This window comes from Saimiri boliviensis, chromosome 17 (genome assembly GCF_048565385.1).
Source record: "Saimiri boliviensis isolate mSaiBol1 chromosome 17, mSaiBol1.pri, whole genome shotgun sequence".
NCBI classification, from domain to species: Eukaryota; Metazoa; Chordata; class Mammalia; order Primates; family Cebidae; genus Saimiri; species Saimiri boliviensis.
The window spans coordinates 26,767,920-26,792,074 of record NC_133465.1 but is presented as its reverse complement, the minus strand read 5'-3'; the positions used below and the strand labels follow the sequence as shown (position 1 = coordinate 26,792,074).

At 41.4% G+C, this 24,155-nt stretch overlaps 1 protein-coding gene across 3 annotated transcripts; it reads left to right on the top strand.

Annotated features, from left to right (window-relative positions):
- Positions 1-95: 95 nt before the first annotated feature.
- H2BN1 (H2B.N variant histone 1) lies at positions 96-24,155 on the top strand. 3 transcript variants are annotated; one of them, XR_012514591.1, is made up of 4 exons: positions 96-699; positions 819-941; positions 1,028-1,367; positions 23,212-24,155. XR_012514591.1 is itself a non-coding variant. In XM_074388388.1 (2 exons), exons 1-2 carry the CDS (start codon positions 12,182-12,184, stop codon positions 23,392-23,394), a joined length of 357 nt encoding a protein of 118 aa, XP_074244489.1. In that variant the 5' UTR covers positions 11,983-12,181; the 3' UTR covers positions 23,395-24,155. The 3 variants fall into 3 exon arrangements, 1 of the variants encoding a protein (XP_074244489.1); XR_012514590.1 differs by having other exon boundaries at positions 96-941; XM_074388388.1 differs by lacking the exons at positions 96-699; positions 819-941; positions 1,028-1,367 and adding an exon at positions 11,983-12,355.

Here is a 24,155-nt window from a genome sequence, read left to right as displayed (position 1 = left end):
GGAGGCGCGCGCTGGGCAGGGCGGCGGTGGCGGCGGCGGTGGCGGCGGCGGCGGCGGCGGGACGGCAGCGCCCCCTGGGGACAGGCGCTGGGATCTCAGGCGGCCGAAAGGATGGCTGCCTGCCGCCCACGCTTGATAGCTGCCAGCAAAGTTAAGAAAAGCAGTTTGTGGAGCTTTTCGCGAGGATAATTCATTATGATTCTGTCACTGTCCTGCAAAACCCACTCGCGCCTCTCTACTCTCTTGAAGTGACCTGACCCTTCTTGAAGTGGTGGTTCAAGTACAGACTGAGGGGTAATAATTATGGCTAACATTTTGGGGGCACCAAAAATACCCAGAGGTGTTCTCAACGACTTAAAGAACTTTAAGAAACCTGCCACACGACTAGGAAGTGGAGCATCTGCGGTTTCACGCAGTTCATTTGACTTAGGAGCCGCAGCGTTCAACCACGTCTGACTACCTCCATTATCCAGTGGTCCATTTTCTCTTTCACTCATCTGAGCATTTCATCAGACGTTACCTTATATGATGATTAAGTTTTAAATATATCTATGTATCATATCTATGTATCATCTCTCCAGGATTATTGCAGATGTCTTGAGCACAGGACCATCCTTTTGGCATCCACCAAGTAGCTATTGTACCACCTTGCATATATAAATATAAAATCCATACTGGTTCAACGGAATGGAGTGAGTTGTAAGTGGTCTCCAATTTGTTGATATATTGGTTGAGCTTGGAAAATTCTTTTTGAAGTTAGAATGTATTTTTCCAAAGAAAATATACTATAAATGACGTTCTTTTTTTTCTTTTTCTAGAGACAGAGTCTTCCTCTGTCACCCAGGCTGGAGTGTAATAGTGCGATCACAGCTCACTGCAACCTTAAACTCCTGGGCTGAAGCAATCCTCCAGCCTAGCCTCCTGAGTAGCTAGGACTACAGGTGTATGACACTATGGCCAGCTATTTTTTTTTAAATAAATTACTTTCTAAGGTATCTATACTTACTCAGTCCTGTGTTTCTGTTAGGACCATCTTCTATTACAAAATCTACTAGGAAATCTAGAGGCCTCCAAGGACCTGGCTGGGCTTCAACTCTGGCTGAGTTTAGATGAGTAAACCAGACTGAAGGAACTCGCCCAGGGCCTGCTTCAGCTGCCAGCCACCCACACTTGCCAAGAGAAAGGAAAGTGTCTTGGTCACCTCCTGAGAGACTGCCTCTGCCATCCATCAGAAAACCATACCAACCCCTGGCACCAGCAGAGCTGGGCTGCATCTGACTACTGTAAGCAGCTCTCCTTCAGAAGAAGGAGATCCACCTGTCTGGATCACAGTGTTCTCATTCGTGGAATAAAGGCTCTGGAATAAGGTAGGACTGTCCTATGGTCGGGTCATTTGTGGAGGTGGCTAAGTAGGTTATTGCCTAGGGTATGGCTGTGTTCCTAATGTTTGTATTGGCATGTTTTCACATAAGCAGAACTGAACTTCGAAAAGGAAAGAAAGAAATCTCAAACTGTGTGCACTTTGGAACATCCAGGGACCACACCCTAAGACCTATTGGTAAATTATATATGTGTGTTCCCTGAGCCCTAGGGGTGTTAAAAATCAGGGCGAAATCCCAGGTACCAGGAAAAGATATATCGAGGCCTGCAGATGATGAGAGTGTTGCAGAAACTATTATACAGTGGGTAGGAGCTATGGTGAGATACAATGTGGTTTCCAAATGGCCAAAGTAAGAGATCCTTATTTTAATGAGGATCCCTTACTTTTTACATGTTGGGTTCCTAAATTCCTCATTTAGGAACCCACCATATAAAACACACATATAACATATGCAAAGGGTATTTTATTAATTTCTTATATAAGTCAAAATTATTATAAAATTAGGCACTGATGCTCTTTTGGTGAACCTGAATCTGTTCAGTGGGGCTCACTATTAAATTAGCCTCAGGATTCCAATTTACTTTTGTATGTTGTTTTCATTGTACAGTGTCAAGGAAATTCTGATTCGTGTAACTAAGCAGTCATTTGTTACTCGTACAAGTCTACATTCAGCATTTCTCAGGCCAATGTGCAGTTACAACCTTATTAATCAATGACACACTTAAGCAAAGTTCAGGTATATGCAGAGCTGGCCGGAGAGACTGAATACTGAAGTCTGCATTCAATCAAGATAACCTAGAGCAGATTAGCTCATTATGAATGTTCTTTGTGATAAAACTTGAGTAGAAACACATTTGGATATGCATGTGTTTATTACAGCTTAAAATATACTAAATATAAAACAAATACAAGTTTGTATCCCCAATCATGAGATACACAGACACCAAGAGCTTCCTGATGTGATCTCCTGAAAAAGACACGTTATCACTTACCTTCTAAAAATACATAAATGGAATCTACTCATGATGAAACATCAAACTCACATTAAGGGGCATCCTACAAAACAGTTGATCTGCACTTTTCAAAAATATCAATGGTGTGAAAGACAAAGAGGCTGAGGCACATCACAATTAAAGGCAATGTGTGACTCTGGACTGGATCTCTAACCGGGAAAATGTAAAGAGCATTATTGGGATAACTGGTGAAATTCAAATGTAGACTCGATGTTAGTAGGATAGTATCAATGTTAGTTTTCCCAAACTTAATCATTTTACTGCAAGATAAATGGATTCTGCAAGATATTGTCCTTGTTTCTATCAGATACCTGCTAAAGTATTTAGGAGTAAAATGATATGTCAAACGGTTTGGCAAGAATAATAAAAATAATTAGGAGATGAGGAGGAGGAGGAGGAAGGAGGGTGTGAATATATATTGGTAGAAAGATTATAAATAATTAAAACAAATGATGCAAAATACTAACAACAGGTAAAGTAATTAAAAATATATGGGACTTTTGAGGGGATTTTCTTTTGTACTATTGCAACTTTTCTGTAAGTTTGAAATTAGTTTGAAACTTAAAAATTAGCAGTCTAAAACAATTCTAATATAAAAATTTTTACTTTAAAAATATTAAACAACACTTAAGAATAAAAGTCACCTCAGAATTTTGCAAACCTTCCAGAATTTAAGAACTAGCAGATATTTTTGAAAACCCTGGTCCAGGATACCTCTTAGCTCTGTTTGGCATAGATGTGCTAGGAGATTATAAACACTAGACAGGTCATTCTAAAAACAAAAATAATAATTAGATGTTTACCTTGGTTGTCAAATATATCCATATGCCCCAGAGAAGGTGCATCCTGTTCTTAGCCTGAAATTCTCCTCCCTGCTGCCCCACCCCTCACTCCTATGACCTAGCCAACTTCCACCCATCCCTCAGCTCTCAGTCTCAACATCACTTCCTCCAAGAAGGCTTCCATAATCTCCTAAATCAGAATTGGCTGTTCCTCCTCTGTGCCTCTTACAGCATCCTGGAAGTGCTGCCTCCATTACAGCACTAAATGCCCTTGAACCTATTGTCCATCTCTCTCACTCATTTGTAAGGGCAGTGAGGGCTGGAAGCTATCTGTTCTCTTTTGTGATGTAAATGTAACTCAGGCACCTCATAGCATAGTACCTAAGGGGTAAAGTGTTTATTAATAAACACTTGCTTGATAAATGAATATGAAACAGTCTGTGAACTTGTGGGTCATAAAATGTGAGACTGGGGGCTAGGCATGGTGGCTCAGGCTGGAGGCGGAGGTGGGCAGATCACAAAGTCAGGAGGTGGAGACCATCCTGGCCAACATGGTAAAACCCCATTTCTACTACTACTACTACTACTACTACTACTACTACTACTACTACTACTAATATTAATAATAGCTTGGCGTGGTGACATATGCCTGTAGTACCAGGTACTCGGGAGGCTGAGGCAGGAGAATTGCTTGAACCCAGGAGGTGGAGTTTGCAGTGAGCTGAGATCACGCCACTGCACTCCTGCCTGGGCCACAGAGCGAGACTCCCTCTCAAAAAAAAAAAAAAAAAAAAAAAGTGAGACTGTAAATCCACTCCCCTTGGTAGATTTTCTGCATTGCGGATTAGTCATTGTACAATATTAACCTCAGTCTCATCTCCTGCCCCGGAAGTAGATCTCAGGGCTGTGTTTATTTCTCCCTTGGGGTCAGGCCTGCGCACTGTGTGTTCCCACTGAACAAAAGCTGCTGTTCCAGAAACGCTTCTGTCATGACGAGTGGCTGCAGAGTCTACTCTTGGTGATCCACAAAAATCAACTCTGAATTTTCCACTGCAAATACTTATTCCCATTCTACTTTCCCAGGATGTTTCTGGGGTGCGCGGCTCTCCCTCCCTTTATCAGGGGCTCTGCATCCAAGGAAGGCAACTCTTTCAGTTGGCAAGACAAAAGCAGGATGGCTAGGAAAACAGCAACAACAGCAACAACAGTTACACAGCATATTCAAAGGGCATTTTATAAATTTATTTTATAATCCCAAATTATCACAGAGCAGAAGTAGAAAGGCAAATATATATTGCCAGATAACTTCATTATGAACTTACAGCCATGTAGAAATGATCTGGAACTCTGCCTTAGAAAAGATCCAAAACATACCTCCTTCTCTTTACTGCATGAGCCTGGATTTGAACTAAGAATGATCATCAGAGTTAGCATATGTACTTTCCATGGTTTCTGAAGTCTAAACATTCTTAAAGTATAACAATACCTGACAGTTGCCTCTCTGATATCATTGATGACTTTTACCCACCCATAGAGTCCCCTCTCTCCCCCAGCCCCCAACTTGACCCTCTAGACATCTTACAGGACAAAGGAAAGAGAGTTTTCATGCACGGATTACTGCCCTAAACCATCCTGAAAGTCCAAAAAGTGATTTTTAAACTTCATCTTCTCAGCTGTAGCTCTTAAAGAAGAGAAGACTAGCCAGCCGATTCCTAAAGACTTGGCTTTGTGTTCTAGAGACTTCTTTCTTTTCCCCGTTGTTCCTGTGGTCCAGCTGTGCTTACCTGTGATGGTGTTGAGGTGGGGACAGGAGTGACTGTGATACTACAGACAGCTCCTTTTAACTAATCAAGCAAAACACAGAGGGAGTTGGGAGATGTCAGCTGAAGAGCGGAGGAGATAGAGGAGAAAAAGAAGGAAGGAGCTGCTACTACAAGGGTCTCAGGCAGCAAGAGGACAGTAGCAAGACACTTCTTCTCATTTTAGGTTTCATCATCCTTTAATAAAAATCTGTGGACTTTCTGCCCGGCATGGTGGCTCATGCCTGTAATCCCAGCACTTTAGGAGGCTGAGGTAGGTGAATCAGGAGGTCAGGTGTTCAAGACCAGCCTGGCCACCATGATGAAACCCCTTATCTTAAAAATACAAAAATTAGCTGGGTGTGGTGTAAAAAATTAGCATGTGCCTGTAATCCCAGCTACTTGGGAGGCTGAGGCAGAATTGCTTGAAGGTGGAGGTTGCAGTGAGCCAAGGCTGTGCAACTGCACTACAGCCTGGGTGACAGAGTGAGACTCTGTCTCAAAAGAAACAAACAAACAAAACTTGTGGACTTTCTCTCCTGAGACAAATGTATTAAGCACATACACAGAACAGTTTACACATAAGCCACCTCTTCTCCTTCATGCCTGGAAGTAACCTCTCTTCTATGGGCCTCAAGTTAAGGACTCCTGAGCTAAGGGAAGGATCACACCACATTTCCTGATTATTGTGGAATGGAGAAGAATTACAGCAAGCCATTACTGTCAGTATCCTGTGAGTCACTAGACAGGGACTGTCCCAGTAATTCATCCCCTGTGTGGGCAGACAATCCACAGATGTAAGGCCGTAGGAAAGATAGAATCCAAGGGTGGAGGCGGACAACGTGGAGCTGCCTCCGGAATTATTCCTGCTTGCCATGACGTAGTTTCTGAGTATAAACATTTGAAGGGAATGCATCTTCTTTACTAACTACAGAAGTGCTTATCATATTGGGTGGGGTTGGCTGTTCAGGCACATCCCTAAATGCTCTAGGCCAGGGGCTGTGCTTAATTCATCCTTTTATTTACAACCCTCAAGCTGTGTTTGGGACCCAATAGGTATTTCTAGAGTGGAGTAGGTGAATTAATTAGCAAGTTAATTAGTAAATGGATGTGTGTAGATGTATTGTTTATTTTAAGGGCCATATGGCCTTTCCTTAAGCCCCAAACCAGATAATCACTAAATCTGAAGCTATTCTGGCCATTGAAAGCAGTCCTAGAGCTAGAAAGTTTGAGTGTGATAGGAACCCGAGAGACATATCACAATCTATTCATGGATTGATGGTGCCTTAAGGCAGGATGTCTCACTCTTTAAAGTACTTAAGAATCACTTAGGGATCTTGTCAAAACGCAGAATTTGATTTAGTAGGTCTGGGTCCTGAAATTCCACTCTTCTAGTAAGCTCCCAAGTGATGCTGATGCTGCTGGTTATGAGACTACACTTTAGGTAGCAAGGTTCTAAGGATTAGAATGTTGTTACTTAAACATCATGTTTAAATCTGATGATATCTGCAAAAGGAGGATATGTTTGGTCATATCAAACACTTTCCTTTACAGATGAACAAACCAAGTCCCAGGAAGAGTGGCTGACTAACTAAATCGAAGTGGTAGAGCGGAGACTAGAACTCAAAATATCTGGTTTGGGTCATGTAATGGGTAGTTTCCACTACCCAGCATGGACATTCAATTAAGAGATTGTGCCAGGAGGCTGAGGCAGGAGAATGGCTAGAATCAGAGAGGCGGAGGTTCTTGGGTGAGCCAAGATGGGGCCACTGCACTCCAGCCTGGGTGACAGGGCAAGACTCCGTCTCGAGAGAATGAGAGAGAGAGAGAGCGAGAAAGAGAGAGAGAGAGAGAGAGAGAGAGCACTTCGTGAGATGAAGTTCAGAAGGTAAGGTAAGAAGTGAGGGAGAGCAGCACCCTAGATCTTCTCTGGGTAACCCCAGAACTTCTGTTCCTTTCCCATTTCTAAATATTGGGATGATGTGTTCCTTTTCTCTGTCCTTTTTCTCCTAAAAGCTTAGAGAAAGAGAGAGAGAGAGAGAGAGAGAGAGAGAGAGAGAGAGAGAGAGAAAGCATAGAGCAGAGGTTAAAGAGGAGATACTGTTGGGAGTGGAAGCAAACTATTCCAATTCCAAGTACTTTGCTGCTTTGTCAGGTGGAGGGAAGAAAGGAAGTGGAATGGTTTTCTTCCAAACCCAACAGTATCTAGTAACTAGTACAAGGTAGTATGATAGTAACTAGAACTAGATACTGCAATTACTACAATATCTAATTGTACTGATTAGTACTAGTTTCACCTAGCATTCGTACTTGGTCAGTATCTGCAGAATTAGCATTCCAGGAAGAATGCAACATCATAGTTATCGTAATGGATAATCTGCTCCACACCAAACTGCCTTTCTCCTGCCATTTACCCAGAGTTTCTCAGTTTCTCAGCTGGTAAGGTGCAGCAGTACCCATCTCCTAGGGTTAAGATCCTGAAATAAAATGCACAGTGTGACCCTCTGACTTTTTCCAATCAACTGGATTAATTCTTCAGAATATCTAGAGGTATAAATAGTATGAGCCTTGATTATATCCAAATCTGACAACCTGAACCCTGAAGAAACTATACAGGGGACAAGCTTCAATTATTTAAAAGTAGAGGCTGGGTGTGGTGGCTCATGCCTGCAATCCCAGCACTTGAGCTCAGACTTTGAGATCAACCTGGTCAACATGGTGAAACTCCATCTCCAGAAAAAAATACGAAAATTAGCTCGGTGTGGTGATGCATGCCTGTAGTCACAGCTACTCAGGGGGCTGAGGCAGGAATGTTTCTTGAGCCCAGGGAGGTGGAGGCTGCAGTGAGCTGTGATCATGCTGCTGCACTTCAGCCTGGGAAACAGAGTGAGACCCTGTCTCAAAAAATATATAAATAAATAATTAATTAAAAATAAACAAAATCTAGGAGATCCCAAAGGTCGTGTGACCCAATATCCCATCCAATGCCTGCATCCCCTCTATAATATGCCACAATGTAATATCCGCCTACCTGGGACATTTGCCTCATTAGGCCTCCCTCATGCCCTGAAGATATCTCTACATAAACACAGCTCACTCACTCTTAGTCCTGAACTACTGCCCAGACTTATTCCATGCCCTGTATGCCAACTGGCTCCCAACTGTCCCATCTTCTTGTTACTCATTATTCCTGTTTATGAGATTGCTTTGTCCTTTGGAGCTGATATGCTGCCAAGGTAGGATGAGCTTGAAGTGAATTGTAATTACGTTGGGGGTCCAAGGTCAGGGCCAGGTAGAAAGGAGCCCCCTACTTTACTCAAGTTGACCTGTCTTTAGAGTTTCTGTCCATAAATTCCAACTCTTATTTTCACTGATCTTTTTGAGGTCCAGCTTCTCAATGTCTCAGACTGATTTTGCTTATCTCCTCACAATGTCAGTTTCTCTTAGTGTTCTCATCCCTTCCAAGTCTCTGTTAGTCCTCCTGAACTGAATAGGATTTGGTTCAGAGTAGCATCCTCTCTATACTCAGGAGGCAGTGGTAGCACAGTGGTTTTCAGACTTCAGGTGCCTGCACCAGAGGCTCAGAGATCTGAATTGTAATAAGCAGCCCAGGAGGTTCTGCTGCAGATGGGCAGGGGGCCTGACTTGGAGAAATATTGAAGGAACTTTTGGTGTCAGATACACTGAAGTTCAAATCCTAGGTCTGTTTGACCTTGAACAAATTAGTTCAACTGCATAAGCTTCACTTTCCTTATCTTTAATAAAGTTGATAAAAACCCATCTCCAAGTGTGAAGTGAGGCGATATCTATAAAGTGCTTCCTATAATTTAAGGTGGGCAGTAAGCACTCAGTAAATACAAGCTAGCATTGCTATTAGTGTAATTGCTTTTTTTATCTTCAGAATAGAGAATTATTAGAAGCAGATAATTTATGGCATGTCCTTTTTAGCAGACTGAGATTCCTAATTGACACCCGTGAGTCTCTCATCAACCTGTGATTTTCCCCTGTGTGACTATTATGATTCCTGTTGGTGATTGATTACCATTTACATGGATAGTCCTGGGCCTAGCAGTTAGTAGAGGATCAAAATTTCCTCTGCGTGTGTGTGTGTGTGTGTGTGTGTGTGTGTGTGTGTGTGTTTAGAATAAGAGACAGAGTCTAGCTCTGTCAGACTGGAGTGCAGTGGTGCGATTACAGCTCACTGCAGCCTCAAACTCCTGGGCTCAAATAACTCTCCTACCTTAGCTTCCTGAGTAGCTAGGACTACAGGCATGTACCACCATGCCTGGCTTATTTATTTTTATTTTATTTTATCTTATTTTTAAAATCTTTTTAGAGACAGGGTCTCCTATGTTGCTCAGGCTGGTCTCAAACTCTTGGACTCAACCAATCCTCCTGCCTTGGCCTCCCCAAATGCTGGGATTACAGGCATAAGCCACTGCACCTGGCCCTTCCTGAATATATTTGAATGAGTGAGTGCCATCTGGCCAGGCCCTCTGTGCTACACCCTCACTGTAACATAATATTTCTTCTTCCTCCCATTCCCCAAATGCTCTCCAGCATCCTCCTGAAATATAGCCCTGGTTTACATCCCTCCTGGCAGAACTCTTCCCATTTCCCTGTTCCACGTGAAGAGTGCCATCAATGGAGCCTTGATTGTTACCTGCCAATTTGTATTTACTTATTTGCATTAAAACTTCTGATTCGCTCTGTGTTAAAGTGTGACTTGAATTTGTTTAAAATAATGAGAAAAAGAAAACAACAACAACAACAAAACAAAACAAAAAACCTTCTGATTCACTCTATCATACATACTCTGTGTATATATGGCATTTTATTTATTTATTTTTTTATTATGCTTTGAGACAGAGTCTCACTCTGTCACTCAGGCTGGAGTGTAGTGGCGCAATCCTGGCTCACTGCAACCTCCACCTCCTAGGTTCAAGGGATCTTTCTGCCTCAGCCTCCTGAGTAGCTGGGATTACAGGTGACCACCACCACTCCCAGCTAATTTTTGTATTTTTAGTAGAGACAGGGTTTCACCATGTTGGCCAAGCTGATCTCAAACTTCGTACCTCAAGTGATCCACCTGCCTTGGCTTTCTTAAATGCTGGGATTGCAGGCATGAGCCGCTGCCCCCGGTTATATATGGCATTTTATCTTGTTTGTTTATTTGAGATGCAGTCTCACTCTATTGTCGGGCTGGAGTGCAGTGGCACAGTCTCAGCTCAGTGCAGTCTCCACCTCCCGGTTTCAAGTGATTCTCCTGCCTCAGCCTCTGGAGTAGCTGAGACTGCAGGCGCACACCACCACGCCCAGCTAATTTTTGTATTTTTAGTAGAGATGGAGTTTCACCAATGTTGGCCAGGACGGTCTCGATCTCTTGACCTCGTGATCTGCCTGCCTCGTCCTCCCAGAGTGCTGGGATTATAGGCGTGAACCACCACACCCAGCCTATGTGACATTTTAGAATAGAGGGTTAAGAGAGGAGACTGGTGACTTCAGAGTAAGAGTTGGGGGTGGGGTGGAGGAATGGTTTTGACAACCAAGCAACAAGGAATTACTTTTTCCTTTCATCCTTGTTCCTTTCCAGTACATAGAGGTATTCCATTTAGTATTTGTTGTTGTTGTTGTTAGCTTAGGTGCTATTCAGACTTTTTTTTCAGGATTTTAAATTCAGGACTTTGCAGTTATCAAAAAAAAAATTCAGAAGAATTAAACCTACACTATAAATAAGTTACATTTGAAATTCTCCAGCAATGAAATAATATGTGTAGCAATTATGTAGAGCACATGTGTAACTACAAGGATTGTGGGGCTGTGTTCAGTTATGGAAGGAAGTAGAATGTGAGTCAGAAGCAAAGACTCCAGGACTGGCTCTGCCAGACACTGTATATGATCCTGTGCAAGTCACTTAAGACCTCTGAACCTCAGTGTCCTCTGTTAAGTGGAGTAATGCTAATATCTTACCTCACAGCACTGATAATGAAGTGGGATAAAGAATGTTAGTGTGGCATCTGGGACATAGTTAGGGCTTGTAAGTTGACAGTACTATTATTATCTGTCAGTTTCTTCCACCAAGGCTTTCATGCAACTTATAACTAGTGGTAGGGGAAAGAGTGTCTGTTCTGATCTGGTTCTTCTCTCCTTTGACACCCTGGTTCTCTGGTGTCCTCTTATCTGTTTGTTCATGTCAGACTGGTCACTTCCTTGTAGCTGAGCTGATATACTAATTGCAGGAAGTTCATGGCCTAGCTACAGTTTCTCAAAGTTCAGTCTTGTAGATACAGCGACTTCCCGGCCTTCCTGTTCATGCTGCACTTGAGTCCCTAATTGCTGTTGCATAACCAGGTACATGCTTGCCTTTCAGAGGATGGGTTTCTCTCCTGATGCAAATACAAATGCACAAGGCATAAGTACATTGTCTATGAATAGATGCCTCCTCCACTCCAGCCCAAATCTTGTGTAGCTGTTTCAGGAAAGTCTCATAGATAAATAAATTCTATATCTGGCTGGTCATTAGATTCACCTGGCATGCATTAGAAAAATGTATCTTCCAGGTTTCACTCCCAGTCTTTTGCATATAAATCTTAGTGACTAAGAATCATGTAATAAAAACACCTTGAGTTAGGTACAATAAAGGAATAACTTCTGAAATGACTGTTGCCTGATAAATTAATGTCCATTGCATCTAAATAACCTCTCTCTCTCTTTTAGAGCCTACACCGAATCTCTTTCTCTCTCTTTTTTGAAAAAGAGAGTCTTACTCTGATCACCCAGGCTGGAGTGCAGTGGCATGATCCTAGCTCACTGCAGCCTTCATCTCCTGGGCTCAGGTGATCGTCCTACCTCAGCCTCCCAAGTAGCTAGGACCACAGGCATGTACCATCATGCCCGGTGTACATATATATATATACATGTAGAGACAGGGTTTCACCATGTTGCCCAGGCTGGTCTCAAACTCCTGGGCTTAAGTACTCCTCCCACTTTGGCCTCCCAGAGTGCTGGAATTACAGGTGTGAGCCACCATGCTGGCCTACACCTAGTACCTATTAAGGATTCTGAGAGCCTTCATCTTTCGCAGGTGTGATCACTAATTTGACTAGGAAAGGGTACCTTCCAGCCCTCCCTATAAAACCTTTTCAGAGTACACACTTGCCTACAGCCACTGCTCTGAGCTAGTAGCATGAGGATTGAGCTTTTAACATGGACTTCATTTGCTTAAATGACCTAACATTCCCTAAGAACAAGACTGAACTTTATTTCCCAGTCAAAACGACGTATGAGTGGGCCAACTCAGCCACCGGGAAGAAGAGGAGGTGGAGAAACAAGAGGAGGAAGGAAGCCTATTTTAGTTACATGGGGAAAATCCTAAAGCAAGTGAGTTGGTGCATTTTTTGTGGAAGCTTAGAATGGCCAAAAGAGGTACCACGTTAGCGGCCCTGGGTATGATCTTGACTTCAAGTTACTGTGATACAGGAGTCCTTCTTCACACATTGTGTTCCTGAAAAGTTTTGTGCCAACAGTGTTTCTAAATTGGATCTGCTAATGGCTGCTGTCTTCTCTCTCTTTCTGTTGGCAGCAACTCTGAACACCTGAGCTCTTAAAGGCGCTCTCTCGTGCTCGCTCTCTCTCTCTCTCTCTCTCTCTCTCGTATCTGTTGACAGGCAATCTGTAAATCTGTAAATTAATTCTTTTTTCTTTCTTTCTTTTTTTTTTTTTTTTTTTTTGAGATGGGGTCTTGCTTTGTTACCCAGACTAGAGTGCAGTGTTGCAATCATAGCTCACTGCAGCCTCCAACTCCTGGGCTCAAATGATTCTCCCACCTCAACCTCCCGAGTAGATGAGACTGTAAGCCCACATCACCATGTCTAACTAATTTTCATTTTTTTCTGTTTTAGTTTTATATATAAGATGTATATACACATATATACACACACTCATACATATCTATATATCTATTTATATCTATATAAAAGACAGGGTCTCACTACATTGCTCAGGCTGGTCTTGAACTCCTAGGCTCAAGCAATCCTATATTGGCCTCCCAAAGTGTTGGAATTACAAGCATGAGGCACTGTGCCTGGCCTAAGATGATTTTTTTTTTTGAGATGAAGTCTTGCACTGTCGCCTGGGCTGGAGTGTAGTGGCATGATTCTGGCTCACTGCAACCTCTGCCTTCTGGGTTCAAACGATTCTCCTGAATCAGCCTCCCAAGTAGCTGAGATTACTGGCGTCTGCCACCACGCCCAGCTAATTTTTTATTTTTAGTAGAGACAGGGTTTCACCATGTTGGCCAGGCTGGTCTCAAACTCCTCGTGATTCACCCGCCTCGGCCTCCCAAAGTGCTAGGATTACAGGCGTGAGCCACCACTCCCAGCCCTAAACGGATTCTTTTTTTTTTTTTTTTTTTTGAGACTGAGTTTTGCTGTTGTTACCCAGGCTGGAGTGCAATGGCGCAATCTCGGCTTACCGCAACCTCTGCCTCCTGGGTTCAGGCAATTCTCCGGCCTCAGCCTCCTCCTAAACGGATTCTTAAATGCCCTCTCCTTTTCTTGTAGAGGGGGGAATCGTCACCTAGTCTGTTCTGTAACTTTGAAGAATGGCGTAGATCAGTTTTTTGTCAAATGATGCTCTGTATTTCTAATGTTTCTTAGGAGGGGTAGGCACCCTTGTTTCGTTCCTCCTGCTCACCCAACCTCACCCAACCTCACCCATGGTATACAAAATTGGTAGAGAGTCTTACACCTCAAAAGCTGGGAGATTCAAAAGATGTAAGGAGATTTTATGAAAGATGTGCTAGGGCTTGTCTTTGGATTGTACGCCTTTATGACAAGGAAGTTAAGTGTGAGTGTCCGTGTGTGTCATAGCAAAGCTCCTGTATTCCAGCAATATCATCTAGAATCTGTTGCTTTATCCTGGGAAAAGAAGGGGAAAATGAGATTAAGGAAAGATGGGAGTGGAGAGAAGGTGCGTGATATATGATGAGGATATACAGAGCGGAGCTTCTCAACTGTAGCCCCGTTGACATTTTGGGGCTCGTTAACCCTTTGCTGTGGGGTTCTGCACATTGTAGGATGTTAAGCAACCTCTATGGCCCCCACCTGCTGGATGCCAGATTGCACCCTCCCGTCCAGTTGTGACAACTAAAAATGTTCAGGCATTGCTGAATGTCCTCTGGAGGGCAAGATTACCCCCAGTGGAGAACCCCCACTCTGAGCCTGCATTTGGCTGGTAGGGCCTTCTGTGGGAGAGCTTGCATTAACTAGTCCTTTGTGCATTCCCTGGACATTTCCCTCTAATTAGTCTTTCCTTGGCTTGTTCTTAACTGTGTGGGCCTGGCAGGCCACCTTGTATCTCCTCAGGCTTGAGTCTGTGGCTGTGGTCACTGTCTCAGGGCACTGTAAGGATAAAACAAGATATTGGTTGAATAAATATATTGAGTGTCTAAATGGTGTAAGTGCAAGCCTTGTTTGCTGTGGGAATGCAGATGAAAATGATGCAGTCTCCATTGTAAGGGGACTCACAATCCAGCAATGGGAGAGAGTGTTGAGGAGGAAGTATTTCTGAATTATGACAACCAGGAAAAACTTTTTGAATCTCACCTTAAGTTTCTTCTTCCCCTCCCTCCCCTCCCTCTTCTTACCCTTCTCCCCCTCCTGCCTCTTGCTTCTTCCCTCCTGTCTCTGTCTCTGTGTATCTGTGTGTCTCTCTCTGTCTGTGTCTCTCTCTATGTCTCTCTTGTGTCTCTCTCTGTGTCTCTTTCTCTGTATCTGTGTCTCTCTGTCTGCCTCTGTGTCTATGTCTCTGTGCATCTCTGTGTGTCTCTCTGTGTCTCTCTCTGACACATACACACACATACACACACACACACACACACACACACACACACACACACACACACAGCAACAAGAAGCTGAGACCAGTGCGAGATATAACTTGCTCAATATGTCTCATGTCCAGGTAGAGCTAGGATTAGAGCCTTGGGTAAATGATTCTCAGAACAGCTTCTTTTTACTCATCTGGCTCTCTAACTTTAGACAAGAACACTAATGACATAGCCGCATGTGATACAGGGCCTGAGAACAGAGAGTGCCATCTTCCTTAGGTAGAGAAGGAAATTAGCAAGTGTGTTCGTAACACAGATAAGGGAGCTGGCACTTGGGGAGGAGGCTTACAGGATAGATAGGATCTGAAGAGTGCAGTTGGGTGTCAGCATGGTAGGTAGAAGTGACAGATGAACAGTGGCGTGGTGGCTGGAAAACACAGGGACACATCCGAGGAAGAACAAGTTTTCCAGCCTTGCTGAAGACCACAAGGAAGTAATAGGAAGGAAGAGAGGCTGAAGATTGAGAAATGTTAAAGCAAAATGCTTTCTTAATCTGAAATATAAAGTGGGAAAGCACATTCTAAGCTGCTTTCCAGCTTCAGCAGGTGTTGGATGTTAACTCCACTTCTATTAGGAAAAACCAGGTCACAAAAGTTGAAGTGACTGGAATTAGTCTGTGTTATCCAATCAACAGTTATCTTTCTCGCCAGCTCCAAATTCCCCTTCCTCTCTTCTTTCTCATCCCGAGAAACTGCTGATAGGTACTGTGAACCCTGAAAATCTAAGACAGGTCTTGGTTAGCTTAGAAAGTTTATTTTGTCAAGGTTGAGGATGTGTGTCTGTGACACAGTCTCAGGAGGTTCTGCTGACATGTGTCCAAGGTGGTAGGGGCACAGCGTGGTTTTATACACTTTAGGGAGACATGAGACATCAATCAGTATGTGTAAGATGTACACTGGTTCAGTCTGGAAAGCTGGGACAGAGCGGGTTCCAGGTCATACATAGATAAGAGACAAGTGGTTGTATTCTATGGAGTTTCTGATTAGCCTCTCCAAGTGAGGCAATCAGATATGCATTTATCTCAGTGAGTAGAGGGGTGACTTTGAACAGAATGGAAAGCATGTTTGTCCTAAGCAGTTCCCAGTTTGACTTTTCCCTTTAGTGATTTTGGGGGTCCCAATACTTATATTCCTTTCACATTCCCGCCCTTTTCTTTTTAAAAATCTTTTGGAGAAAGCATTTTAGGAGGAAATGAGTCTGGTCTCAGGTTTCATCTGATCTCTCATGGGTAGGATGGTTTATTTTTAGACAGGTAGGTCTTAAGTTATTAGGAATGTTCATTTTTAGTAGGTTGTCAAGTCTCACGTCCTATGAAGATAAAATAGGGGGAGGAAGAACAATCTTGGAAAATTGGTACAGGCCGTATTACTCTGAAGTCCATATGTTAGAAGGCAGGTATGAAAGTGGCTTATGTACGTAAACAGGTTGTTGTTATTTTTGGCTGAAGTTTAAGTTGTCTAGTTTCAGTTCATAGGCTTTGCGGAAGTACAGCTTAGTTTTCAGTGACTCTAAATTGGGAAAGATGAGAGGAAAAGGAAAAAATGGAAAACATTTTGAAGACTTGTAGCCAAGAAAAATTAGAATTTGGTCTAAACTCTAGAAAATAATAAAAATTAAAAACCTTAGGTAAGACTAGAATCTAATAACAGGTGTACTATAGTTTTTGAAACATTTTCCTCATTCCAGTGTTCTATTTTCCTATTTTATTAAAGACAAATCATGGTAGAACTGATTTGTTTTATTATACTTGGCCTGATTATTTGTATATAGCATAGTAAGAATAGTTTTGTTTTGTTTTTACATAGGCTTTTAAATTGGTTTTGATGGAAGTTTTTTCCATAGAATCTCAGACAATACTTTTTTAAAGACAAGCCCAGTCACAAATTTGTACCATCAAATACCTATGAGGTGGGTGAATTCTTCTCCTTTTGAGATTCCAAGATAAACTTAGGGCTCCTGGGCCTGTCAGAAAGTGATATTCTTTACTTATCATAGGTCAGCCTGGCTGAAGACCTGTATAGGGACTGTGTCAACAAGATATGAAGCCAGTTATTCCAAGAGGCTTTTATCGGCTTCATAAATCAAATGTTTCTTTAAAGGAAAGCAGACCATTCCAGTCAGTCTTGGTAAATTAATCAGTTTCTCTAATTGTGTCCTGTTACAAATGAAAACAGATTCTTATTATATTTATGTAAATAACTATTTTCATAAGTTAAGGATACTCATAGTTTGCAAATTCTAGAGAAATCAGGTGGAGAGAAATATGTCTTAAAGTTTGTTCATAGGCGTATATACTAAATTGTTAAAAGTTGTCAATAGCTCAAAAGAAAAGTCTCCTTGACTATGAAGAAACAAAAGAAAGGACTAGCAATGTTTTAAGTAAAAAGTCAAAAAGATCGTTTAAGTCTGCTATTAGGCCAGTCCATTCTTGTTCTGTTTGATATTCATGAACATTTCCATTTTCCATGAGTCTTAAATGTTTTTCTTCTATTCTGATGTCACAGTCTCCAAAGTTATCAGAAATTTGTATTCAAGAGTATCTGTTAGAGTTTTATTGTTATTTTTAAAGCCACCTTCTAGAGAGGACCAAAACAAGGCAATTGTCCGTGGGTGACAACGTTTTAGGTCAGTCATAGTTAAAGAGGACACAATTGACAAGGAAATTCGTTACTTCTGTGGCACACAGTAATTTAACATAACAACTATAGTTATTAAATACAGCCCAAGAAAACCAAACACCATTTTATATTTGACTTTTTTCGTGTATACTTTTTATATCAAATAAGTCAGACTAGGACTTTTGGGAAACCTAATATCTTAAAGGAGTAATCTTTGGACTTTAGGGAACCTAATAGCTTAAAGGATTAATTAGGTCAAAAAAGAAATAATTTATAATTTGATTATGGAAATTTTGTCAAATATCAAAGGTTTAAAACACCTGATATTGGCTGGGTGTGGTGGCTTATGCCTGTAATCCCAGCACTTTGGGAGGCTGAGGTGGGTAGATCACGAGGTTAGGAGTTTGAGACCAGTCTGGCCAACATAGTGAAACCTTGTCTCTACTAAAAATACACCCTTCTCCCCCCACCAAAAAAAGTTAGCTAGGTGTGGTGGTGTGTGCTTATAATCTCAGCTACTCGGGAGGCTGAGGCAGGAATTGTATAAACCCAGGAGGCGGAGGTTGCCATGAGCTGAGATCACACCATTGCACTCTAGCCTGGGCAACAGTAACAGTATGAGACTCCATCTCAAAACAAAACAAACCAAAAAACACCTGATACCACAGGTCATTGTAAAACAACTCATTCATGTGATCAAAGTGATAACTCAAGGATTTCAAAAAAAGGCAAAAACTTTCATTCTTTGAGAGGGGAGACTTAATTTTCCAAACAGTAAGTCCTAATAAACAGTATGAAGCCAATTAAATTTGTTTAGACCTTTAAGAAAATATTGTTAGTATTGGTCCACATAAACAGAACTCAAGGAAAAATGATTTATGAGCTGAAAATGAGTTGAAGGAGAGCATTACTATTTTGTGCCCTTTAAAAGGAGAAAGAAAACCAAAAATGGCGAGATGCAGTAAAAGTTGACCTTTTTTTTTTTTTTTTTTTTTTTGAGACAGAGTCTTGCTCTGTCGCCAGGAGCCAGGCCAAAGTGCAGTGGCGCAATCTCAGCTCACTGCAATCTCTGCCTCCTGGGTTCAAGCAATTTTCCTGCCTCAGCCTCCCGAGTAGCTGGGACTACAGGCATGCGGCCACCACGCCCAGCTAATTTTTGTATTTTTTAGTAGAGACAGGGTTTTACCATGTTGGCCAGGATGGTCTCGATCTCTTGACTTTGTGATCCACCCGCCTCGGCCTCCCAAAGTGCTGGGATTACAGGCATGAGCCACTGTGCGCCTGGCCACTTTTTTTTTTTTTTTTTTGAGACAGAGTCTTGCTCTGTTGCCAGGCGCCAGGCTGGAGTGCAGTGACGCGATCTCGCCTTACTGCAACCTCCACCTCCTGGGTTCAAGCAATTCTCCTGCCTCAGTTTCCCGAGTAGCTGGGACTACAGGCGCGTGCCACCACGCCCAGCTAATTTCGTATTTTTTAGTAGAGATGGGGTTTCACCGTGTTGGCCAGGATGGTTTCGATCTCTTGACCTCATGATCTGCCTGCATCGGCCTCCCAGAGTGCTGGGATTACAGGCGTGAGCCACTGCACCCAGCCAAAAGTTGAACTTTTTATTTGAATCAGTTGAATAATTTATTAAGAGTAAATCAATCCCTTAAAAAAATTTCATCGTTCTAACCAATTATTTAGTGTGTGTGTGTGTTTTTAACATCAAGCCCAAATTCTATAAAGATCATTATACTTTCTCTTTAACTAATAGACAACTTTATCATATAAAACTTTTCTAAAAAAACAAATTTTCTTATTGTGACTTGCACGGACTGTTCATGACATGTTTGGACTTTCTTTTGTCCTGAACATACCTCTTTTTTAAACAACCAGTCATTTTACTTTAGGACTAAATCTACCAAACAAGACTCTCTCATATAAAATTATTTCTCTTTAAGCTTTCTTACAAAAAAAAAACCTCTTTATTTTTATAGCTTTTTTTATACCTTTCTTATTTCTTGGTTCCTATTATCTTGTTTTATACATAACCTTTAAATAGGTTTTGAATTAGACAAAAGTCACTTACCTAGATAATTTAAGAAAACCGATACTCATCATTTAAAATTATGGAGCCGACATTATAAAATTATAACCGAGACAGTGAAAAAGATCTGACTTAACTGACTCTGTCTTGTTTTTAGCCTCCAAGTTGTCCTTGTTCATTTTGGGATATAGGCTGAATTAACTTTGGGAGGAATTTATAGTTTAGCTTTGAAACAAAGATGATAACAGTCCCTTCCCAAATCAAACCTTACTGCCTGTGGACTAGACCGTATAAAGTCACAAGATTAGAGTTATGGTAAGCTTACTAAATTCAAGATGTAGTTATTTTTATTAAACTAATAGCAATATTTTATTAAAGATTACACAAGCAAAGATCATTCTGTTTTGGCTGTTTGTAGTTTTGTAACCCCTATACCAAATTTTGACACCTTAGAATATTTGTCAGGGATAAGAATGAAATTATTTGATTAATAAATACAAACAAGAATGTATATTTGCAATTATTAAGACATTTCTAATATTACTTTAATAATAATATTAAAATTAATTTATTAAAGATTTTACTTGAGTTATGTAAACTTGAAAGAGCATTTGACTAGTCTTCTTTTTTTTCCCTGATAAACTATTTGATTCAAGTGTTTTTATTTTATTAAGCTAATTAGAGTTCTTTTATATTTTCAGTAGTGAAATATTATACAACACATAAATACATATTTATAGTATGCATGCCAGTAGAAGTACATATTATTGATCCATAAAAAAACTTTTTTTTCTTATCTTAGACTTTCAAATTCTTGACAACCTGTTTTATTAGGCAGTTGTCAGTTAAATAGTCTTAAATTTGTGTATTAAAGGAAACAACTTGGTTGAAAATCTAATAGCAAAATATACATTAAAAGTTATGGGTAGAAAAAGTCTACGTTAGAGGAAAATTAAAATGGATTTGTTATTTAAACATAAAATTAAAGAAATTATAAAGTCCTTTTAAATACACACACACACACACACGATACACACACACAGATCCTATAGTTTTTACTTCAGAACTTTAGCCATGAGATAAATACAAATTCACCACTTTGCAAAAAGAACATGTTGTATCTAGACAGTGGTTTTTATCTGAAGAGAAAAATGACAGCAGATTTAAAGCAGGCAGAAAAGAAAAACAGAGAAAAAGAACTTAGGAACTCTATAGTTTGCAGGTTGACCTTAAGGCTCTTTTTCTTTAATGTACATGTGTACAAAGACCATATTCCATTTTACATAAACTCTGGCAAGTAGAGGTGTTATAAAACCTATGGAGTGTTCAAAAGGGTGTCATTCTCCTGGTTTTCTCCTCCTTCTTAGATTATTTGTTTCTCACCTTTTGTCTGAAGAGGAGGAACTGAGCTGTGGCCTAGGTTTTTTGTGTGGTGGGTTGACGTGTGCTGCTTGTGGGGAGGATTCCACAGTGTGTCACCACTGCGTTGTTTCCACCCTCTTACATGTCTCAGTTTCTATCTTCAGAGGTCTGACTTCTGAGGGGGTTCAAAATGCCAGGTGATCACTCTTTATATGTGTTTCCTGGCTGAGTCTTTTTTTTTTTTTAATTAATTTTTGTTGGAGATTTCCCTGTGGGGCTGTTATACATCATGGGAGTCCACCCCCCAGACACTCCCACGAGGTCCCTGGTCGAACTGAGGAAACTGAGTCTCTCATTTATCTATGAAAACAACAATTCAGTTCTTCATGTAAATGTACACAGACAAGCCAAATTGAGATTAATTTTGGGAGACAAAGTTATAGACAAGACCCCTTGGAATGTATCTCCAAATTAGGATTAGGATCCTCAAACAACTTCCTAGGAAAGAAAGAAAGAAAAAAAAAACCAACCAAAGACATTTTTTGTAAACTGTATTCAGCCACTCCTACTTCTGCCATTACACACATCAAGGTCAAATCCTCTCACAGGACAAGGTAATCTCTGGTACCCCCAAAGCCAAAGAGGTCAGGTCATGTAATACAGAAAAACAGACCTATAGATCTAAGAAAAATCTGCCTATGACTCTTGAAACTCGACAAAGAAAACAGAACATCCTAAAAGGCGTGACTGGCACCTTTGTTCAAGACTCTTTTAAGGGGTTCAAGTCATTAGAAGCCTTCTCTAGATTTTTTGGTACTGTAGATGGCAAAGGGGGAAGGAGGTATAGGGTGGAAGAAAAGCAATCAAAAGAACTTTGTAAGACAGAAAGTAAGCACAGAAACCAAAGGTGTGGTGTTTTTTTTTTTGTTTGTTTTGTTTTGTTTTTTAACTCTTGTAGTTGTGAGGAATTTTAGTCAAATTAGAGAGATTTTGTCACCCATAATTTGGAATTCTCACTTGGATTTGACCAAGTCAGGTAAAACTGGTCAAGTCTGATGGGAGAAAGTGAGGAACAACAACAACAACAACAACAACCCAACAATATGATCACTGAGTGTTCTAACAGTAAGAAAAAATTAAGACCAGCTGGTTGTTAAACTTTAGCCAGGACAAAATCCCAATTTAGTTATTTACCTAGGCATGAGTCTGAGGCTGAAGACTGCTTTCTACCAGCCTAGAAACAGGAAAAAAAAGGCCTCAAACTCGTCTTACCTGCTGGAAGAGAGCTCAAACTCCATAAAGGAGTTCCATCGTCCTGGAAACAGGAAATCTTGCCTTCCTTGTTGGAAGCAAGTAAAATGCAAAAAAAAAAAAAAAAAAAAAAAAGTGTGTGTGGGGTGGGGGTGGGGGAGTTGCACAGCAAAGTAAACTTTACTTCTTGATTAAATTTGGGGAAATCAGGGATTCTCTAGAGGGGGTACTCCCAGATTTCAGTAAATGGTTTTATTGGTTTGAGCCATAAAGTTAGCTCATGCTGGTACCAAGCACCTATAGGAGATTTGTCAAAGGTCAGGGGCATAATCGTAAAGGTCAGAATCCCTTTATGTTTACCAAAATGTGAACCCCCAAAATCTGAGATGGGTCTCAGTTAATTTTTTGTATGTGTGGGTTTTTTTGGTGTGTGTTTTTGTCAGTTAATTTAGAAAGTCTATTTTGTCAAGGTTAAGGACGTGCATCCGTGATACAGTCTCAGGAGGTTCTGATAACATATGCCCAAGGTGGTGGAGGCACAGTGTGTTTTTGCGTGTTATAGGGAGACATAAGACATCAATCAATATGTGTAAGATGCACATTGGTTCAGTCTGGAAAGGTAGGGCAACTCGAGGCAAAGGCGGGACAACTCAAAGTGGGGAGGAGGCTCCCAGGTCATAGGTAGGTAAGAGACAAAAGGTCGTATTCTATTGAGTTTCTGATTAGCTTCTCCAAATGAGGCAATCAGATATGTATGTATCTCAGTAGAAAGGTGACTTTGAATAGAATGGGAGGCAGGTTTGTCCTCAGCAGTTCCCAGTTTGGCTTTTCCCTTTAGTTTAGTGATTTTGGGGTCCCAAGATTTATTTTCCTTTTACAGTACAATAGCCTGTTTCATCAAATGCCTGTTGTCCCTTTAGGTGGTTTATGGGTTTTTAAAAATTCATCAGTCAACTTGAAGGTCACTTATGTCCCACTTGTACATAAATTCATAGAAACTATGAGTACTGGGTGTTGGGTCAGACCACAACTGTTCACTGTGGGAAGCCTTTACTTCTGTCTCACCTCTGTGCCCTTTCTCCCCTAGACCCACCCTGACTTCAGCGGGCGCTCCTGGGTCTTGTATGCACTAGGTGCTCTGAGTGCTGGGCAACTGGAATGGGTTAGCCTGGAGGCATTTAGACTGTCGTTCTACAACCACAGAAGAGCCATCACTGGCAGAGAGATCCTTGGTGCAGTTAAGCAGAGATCCTCTCAGAAGAGCTTTTGAATAAATGAAGTTGTTCTGAATGACCTTGTTAAAATGACTGCATTTGTCGGAATATTGGATGTGTTAGAAGCCTGGCTTGGAAGACAAGGTGTCTGAGAAGCCATCCTCCTGCATGAGGAGTTTCACTGCTGCACATCTGGTCTCTGGGGCCTGTGTTTTTGGCCTCTGACTTACTTCATGAAAATAATAAAGGCATTTTTTCTTGTGCAAGCTGTTTGTGCATGTGTGCATGTGCTTGTTGTCAATGGCCTTTAATTTCTTATGCATACTACTCCCCTGTTTTGTACTTACCCATTGTACTCTGGAGGACACAACTAGATCTATGACATTGTATATTCATCGTCTCTCCTCACTCCAGACTGAGGGTGGAGACTGCTGCACTAGAATGAACTGAGATCACAAAGGATTGAGGGCAAGGTGAGGGGCACAGATGTGGGGGTATTAATCCAGGGAGAGAGGAGCTTGAAAGTAGACAGTATTGCCCAAACTTGCAGGGTAATGAGGACTGCTGCCAGCTTCTGGCTTTGTCCCTATCCACCTGTGCTTGCCTCTCCAATCCCCGCCCCCAACCTTTGCTTGGCCCTAATCTTCCCTTTACCTGGCTTCTGTAGATTGCTATGGCTCTTGACAGTGTTGAGACATTGTTTAGACTCCTATGAGGAAAGGCGATTTTTAAAGTTTAAGCACCTCTGCCATGATTTATAGGAACTAAAGCAAAAGGTGTCTGCTTGCTCTTTGAGTATAAGAATTGTGGCATTGGT

What these genes read in the sequence shown, in the direction of transcription:
- H2BN1 (XM_074388388.1), top strand. Translation starts at nt 12,182, where the DNA reads ATGGACTTCATTTGCTTAAATGACCTAACATTCCCTAAGAACAAGACT. An exon ending in TGGGGAAAATCCTAAAGCAA is followed by an intron (nt 12,356 to 23,211) that starts GTGAGTTGGTGC and finishes TTTCTCCCCTAG; the next exon opens with ACCCACCCTGACTTCAGCGG.